The 6,624-nt window shown below is 38.4% G+C and overlaps 1 protein-coding gene across 1 annotated transcript in view; it reads right to left on the bottom strand.

Annotated features, from left to right (window-relative positions):
* LOC139724213 (plancitoxin-1-like) overlaps positions 1 to 6,624 on the bottom strand; it is a 15,081-nt gene continuing 8,457 nt past the window's right edge. The window contains exons 2-7 of the mRNA XM_071635357.1: positions 6,011 to 6,194; positions 5,282 to 5,360; positions 3,663 to 3,824; positions 2,520 to 2,717; positions 470 to 699; positions 1 to 105 (exon numbers count right to left, since the gene is read on the bottom strand). Of these exons, the coding sequence (XP_071491458.1) occupies positions 1 to 105; positions 470 to 699; positions 2,520 to 2,717; positions 3,663 to 3,824; positions 5,282 to 5,360; positions 6,011 to 6,194 (958 nt within the window). The remainder of the gene's footprint in view (positions 106 to 469; positions 700 to 2,519; positions 2,718 to 3,662; positions 3,825 to 5,281; positions 5,361 to 6,010; positions 6,195 to 6,624) is intronic.

Genomic DNA, 6,624 nt, shown 5'->3' with positions numbered 1-6,624 from the left:
TTAGGCAGGACACTCAGAGAATTCGGCAATCAATTCCTTGAAGGCGGCCCAAACAGCGCGATTCTTGAAGCATACAGTCCCGCCGCCCCTTTTATACTGGCTTTTCTGTTGAAAAACAAAGACATAAAGCATCGACAAGTTCAAGTAACAAGCGTGATGACAAGTTGGTAATACAAAAGAGTCAGAATTAGAGCAACGAAGACACACCCTCTTACTTCTGTCTACGTATTCATGTCAAATCAAATCAAATTAAATCAAATCAAATCAAATCTCTCTCAACGCAGAACTCTAACCCTTCTCCATTCCCACATTCAACACATTTTCTTTAATTCCTCTGTTACTACATATCATTAACCAAAACCTGAATTGTAATCAGACTTCATGTTTATGCTCGTAAATACCATAGCTTACACACACACACACACACACACACACATATGCACATCGATATTTATCTTGGCCTACTCACAGTTCTGTTAATGTCTCCAATACAAGTCCAAGTCCCGTGCTTGCTGATTGCCCATTTAGAATGGTCCTTGGTATACTTGAAGCTTAGCACGCCATCCAAAGTGACCTTCTCGACATTTTCCACCTTGTAAAGCCCGGTGCAGAAGGACGCCAAAGATTCCCCTGTTCTCCTCCACGTCTCAGCATATACATTGCAGCCCAGCGCTGGCGCCACCCAATACGAGTACAGATCTGAGAGTAACAAAGTTGCACCCTGCATGGTATTTCTTATTTCTTTTTACACAAAGGTATTTTTTTTTAAATCTCCATTGTGTCGACATATCAGATACTTGGTTGTTGATGAAATTATGTATTTGTATTCACACAAGAGCAATATTGAGAGTTTGAGAAAGTCTATCCACTGTATTGGCACGATTTACGTACAAGACACAACAGGCAAAGAAGCGAGATGAAAGGTGTAAGAAAATAAAATTACTGAGCTGAAGCATTGTGAAGCAGAAATTTTAAAAGATGGTTAAGTTTCGACAATGTGAACACAATAACATTGCTGTATATAATTCCTGTATTCGCCATTATCATCATTACCGACCAATTCATAATCACCATCGTAACAGCCCCTTTGGTATCTTTTCTTGTTGTTGCTGTTATTGTTGTTGTTGTTGTTGACAAAACTAAACATTATACTGCTATTATCATAATTAGAATTATCGTCATCAACATCATAACCGTGATTATTTTCAATTTGATACGTTTCACACTAAATTGACTATTGTATTTTCTTCTATAACAAACCAGCCTCTTGAACAAAATTTGGCAACTTTCCAAGCCATTGCAAGCTAAGATGGTTCAGATGTTTAAGATTTATATAGAGATCATACAGGATAGTTCATCAATATCAGCACTTTGATCATCATTATCGATATTATCGATCTCATCATGTGTACTACCTTCCGAATCTGTCAGTCCTGCAGCACTCTCAAGGCATATATGGAACAATTTTTATCACTGCTGACAATGTCAGTTCTATCAACCCGATTTGTGATTATCCTTATCACTATCATCGTCACTGCCTTAAAATCACTGATAAGTATTGCAGGCACTCATTTCAAAAAGATGGTACAAAATTTTCCTAACGGAGCTGTTAAGTGATGAGAAAATAAGTGACGAAAACTTCAAGTATAAAAACGTTTTGGAAATTGTTTCACTATCAAGCTTTGTATGAATAAAATAATGTTTCCATGTTCCACCATTCGGAAAACTATTCATTCTAACATATCGTAAATCACATTTATAAATTCACTTTTTTTAGGGAGAATGGGGAGGTTTCACGCGTTTTTTCGACTGAAATATTGAACAGACTTATTTGGGAAGTTTCAGAACAATGCAACTCGGACTTTTCCACCTCTAAACCTTGTTAACTATACATGCTTGTTACCACTACAACAGAAAATATCACTTTGCCCAACACCTACCTTGTCTTTCAAATTTAGCAAAATTGGCAAAGACCGCAAGCAATATCAGGTCTCGTCATCAGATTTCTCACCTTGTTATTGCCATGCACAGAGAGCATATTTTACTTTCATTACATAACTATTTTCCATCATGATTGATGTCACCATGAACCATAGATAGTTTCTATTTTCATCATCTTGCCACCTCCATCATTATCTATGAAATAAAAGATTTGCCTAGCCTTTCTATTTCATCTCGAGAATCATCACCACACGGCATACGTTGGCATTTCATTCCCTTATATTCTGTTTAATCATTTGCTGATTAATTTGTTTATATCCAGTAGTTTTTCAGTTGCTGCGATATTATGATTTATCATACTAGTTCGCCTATCGATTTCCTTTTTATTCAATACGGTTCATCACTATTCATTCTTTCAATATCTAGTTTAAAAACAGGGTCGTGCTAATGAACACCACTCATTAATTGTCACCATCTTCGCCTCATTACCATCATTTGCATCGTTATCATTGTCATCGTTAAAATCATTATATAACTATCATGGAAATCATCTTTTTGGGTAAGCATCACTATTTCACCTTCATTGAACTTGGCGAACTTGGCGAAGCTGATGAAATGTTGTCTATTGATAGAGGTCAAAGCAGCCGAGATGTTCCAAGGAGCTTTCTCGACGTGGCGTCGCTCGATCACAGAGACAAGGTCAGGAAATTTCGCGAGAAAGGATTGCGGAATTTGTGAGTCGTACTCCGAGGGGTTGTTGTAGAAAAGTTGGTGAGCTGTAAAATAATAACATTAATTATAGACTAAAAGATGATTCATTATAGTTACAGTGCTCTGGAGAGTGAATACGAAAAAGCGAATTATGTTCTTTAACTTGACAAGTCGAGTTTTATTTCGTTTGTTTTCTCGTCCGAAACAAGTCGATTTGCCGAGATCCACGACAGCTTATCCTATCGCCTTCTTAAAACAAGTCCCCTTTGCCGAGTTCCGATATTAAACTCGTTTTCTTTTCTTATTACCTGCTCATCTTACTGTAGCTCGTTTTCTTGTCTACGCGTCCTAAAATGGAATGACATATACTCATTGTCTAACGTACGAGTAGTGGCAACAGTTGTTCACAGTGTTTAACATATACCACGAACATTAGTATTTTCCTTCATTTTCTTTATCACTCGATTATTATCCACATCAACATACAATTCTAACTAATGATGATTTACTCAAATTCATGAAGTTTTTGCACCGAGTTGTTTTTCATTGCAGCTGATTGACAAATTGCCTTACGTCGACGTAAATAAGCACCGAATTAATGAGTGTTTAGTAGAATTTAAGCTGTAATTAAAAAAAAATTAAAAATGGGCAAACATACTCGGTTAGGATTGAAACCTATTCGACCTCCAGATCAACGGACAGGCGTTTTATCGACCAGACCACCGAGCCTTCACACGACAACCAATCCTGAATCCTCATAACATGCAGCGGGTGCTGCGTAATTATTCAACTTCAAGAAATTTTTGTTTACGGCGATGTAGGGCAATTTGTCAATGAGTTGCAATATAATTGTATGGGAAATGAGAAGGATGAAGAGTAACGTTTAGAGTTGGTGACTATCGCGGTGTACAATATACACCACATTAGAAACAATAAATAAAAGATATTGCAAATTGAAAATCAAACAACAGCAGAAGCAGAGGTGATTTAAGTAAAGATTGTCATATTACCAACTTTGACGAACTCTGAAGTCTTCATAGAGATACACAGCATGGACTGGCCATGTTCCCCGGCGTTAGATGGCCATTCGTAACCCTCGCCAGATTTGCGCGGGAATTTCGGGACGCTGTGAATCAACCAAAATCCCGATTTTTGATCGAAAGCAACTTCACCTGGAAGAAATCATTATTGAAAGACAGCTCATTATTCGACAATGTCTCTGTCAAATCTAACAGCAGAGGGACAATGGTCGCTAAATCGCATCTTACCTGATATATTCAAACAGAAAGTTGATTTTGAAGTGACGAGAGACAAGAAACAAAGCCAATAACGAGAGAAGAGAATTGCAGAGAATTGACAAAGCAGTTGATGGAAAAGGCACTCGAGCAAATGACACATACATGCCCTTCCTAATCACCAGACAATCCATTCCGCTGTGAGCTGCTACTTTGCGATATCATTTAGAATACTGATTACGTGAAACAGGGAATGTTTTGTCAAATGTCCTTTATTAAGGGGGTATCTCACTGAGCGGCGAACGTTTGCGAACGTAGCGAATTTGGGACTTCGCCAGGGTTCGTAAAAGGTTGCAAAAGGTTCGTTATTGTCGCAAGCAGTTTTTCTTGTCGCAAAGAAATTTTGAACATGTTCAAAATTTCTTTGCGAATTTGTATTGTAACAGTTGCAAACATTCGCAAAACATTCGTAAGAATGCGCAAACGGTCGTAATACGGTGTCGCTAACATTTTTATTTGATTCGCCACTGCTAGGGAATAGGTGGCCATATGGTTCCTATAATTTAAGCTCCTGAAACAGGCAAGGTTCCACTCTAAGGAAGTTCTTGAAGCTCTTGACATCTCCATCATGTGATTGCTGCAAAAGCTTTTCATATTGACCAAAGTCTGTCCTCTGCAACAACCACTCTCTGATCCAAACAGTCTTTCTTTTTTTGCAACTGATTGACGTATTGCCCTACATCTTTCTTTTCTTCTTCCTTTCTTGTTTTTCTTCATCTTCTTTCTCTTAAGCTGCACCATATACAAGTGTAGCTGTAGCAGCAGCCAGGCAAAGCAGCTCTTCAAGGATAGCAGCACGTTGAGCCTCTTCTTGGCAGAAATTCATTTCCATATTCTGGAAATCCGTCTTGAACGGTGGTCACAAGAGATCTGAATGCAGTGGTAGGTTGTACGTTCGTTTTATGGGTCTGACTATACATAATCGCCTGGTACTTTTCCCGGTCCCAAAACATTCGCAAATTGTCGCAAGGGATTTGCAAACATTTGCTAATATTTGCAAAACTGTCGCTAACATTTGCAAATCTGTCGCTAACATTTGCTAACAGTCGCTGATAGTCGCCACCTGTGTTTCGCAAACACTTTCGCAAAAATTCGCTCAAGTGTTGCTAATTGTCGCTAAAACATCGCTAAAAGTCGCTAACTGTCGCTAATGGCAGAAGCGAACCTTGATTTTTCGCAAACATTCGTCAGAAAAGTTGGCGAATCTCAAATTTGCTACGTTCGCAAACGTTCGCCGCTCAGTGAGATACCAGCTTTACAGGGAAAGACTATACAATAACATTAACAGGGAATGTCGTAACTATACATGTTAACGTTCTAAAACTGGTGCTTACCTTTCGCGTGGCCTCCGTTTGAAGGGGCCTTTCCATTACCTATTGGAAAATCGTCATTGTACATCACATACACAACATCCTGTGGCAGGAACGTCAAAGAAAAACACCCAATAACAATCAAACATAATAACTATGAAGGAAGACGCGGTTAAACGGATCTCACACTTTTGGTTGAGACCTAATTTCAGGTTTGTAACTTTTTGGGGGGGTGATATAATGAGAAACCTCTTATGAAATATGAAAGAGCATGTAAGTCCATGAGGAATTCAACGTTTATTTGATAAAAATTGGTTTCGAAATAGCTGTGATATCCAAAACAGAGCAATCATAATAAAATGTGGGACCCACCTTTAATTACGATTGCTTTGTTTTACTTTGTTTATGGATATTTCAGTCATTCCAAACCCGATTTTCATCAAATAAACTTTGAATTCCTCTCAGAATGGGGTATGCTTTGTATTATTTTAAGTGTTTTCTTGGTATCTTGCAAAAAGTTAAAAGCCCAATTCTCATCTCCACCAATACTGAACCATCCCTTTAAGGCTTGTAAGTTCAGTTTTCAAACATTGTCTTTTTTTCACAGCTTCAAGATCTTTTCTACAAAATTGTACTACATTCTCTGATTATTCATTACCTTATCAAGATCTGCTTTATCATTCAATTATTTACAATCATTTTGTTACCTTCAGCTCACTTCTAGATCAGGAAAGGCCGAAGAGAAAGTGTTACCTGACTTTTGTGATTCTTGTAAATTTGCTGTAGAGTTCGAGCCACAGCCTGGTTGGTGTCTTTGAGGGAGACCGTGGACCGCGAGAAAAACTGGCTGTTCACATCCATGTACATGTGAGCGACGCCCTCTTTGATGAGCGGGTCACTGCTCTTTGAGTCTCGAGGTAGCTTGTAGACAATAAACCTGGTGTTTCGAAGAGAAGTTCAAAATGTTTTGCAATATAGGGTCCATAGTTACTCGTTCATCCTCACCATCATCTCCTTCTTTTTTTTTCTACACACACGCACGCACGCACACACACGCACATTTATAATTACATAGATATATATGTATAATTATCAAAATGTATTAGTGACGGGAAGGAGGCGTCAGTGGACGTTTTGACTTTTTTGACTTTTAATGTCAATACCAAGCATTCGATCTTGTTTGCGAGAGTTGATACTACCCTTCCCAAAGCCTCAAGCAAGATGGACACTACAGGCATTCAAAGTGAACGAACACTACGTCCCCTGGTGGTGCCTCCTTCTCGACACGATTATTATGAATAATGCAGCACCATTACGTACACGGCCAAGACAGCTCACGCTATATATAAAAGTATGATAAATAAATA

This window comes from Diadema antillarum, unplaced genomic scaffold, assembly GCF_040938485.1.
Source record: "Diadema antillarum isolate AM-2024a unplaced genomic scaffold, OU_Dant_1.0 scf00000208, whole genome shotgun sequence".
Lineage (NCBI taxonomy): Eukaryota > Metazoa > Echinodermata > Echinoidea > Diadematoida > Diadematidae > Diadema > Diadema antillarum.
The sequence above is the reverse complement of the archived record's forward strand: the minus strand, read 5'-3'. Positions and strand labels throughout refer to the sequence as shown.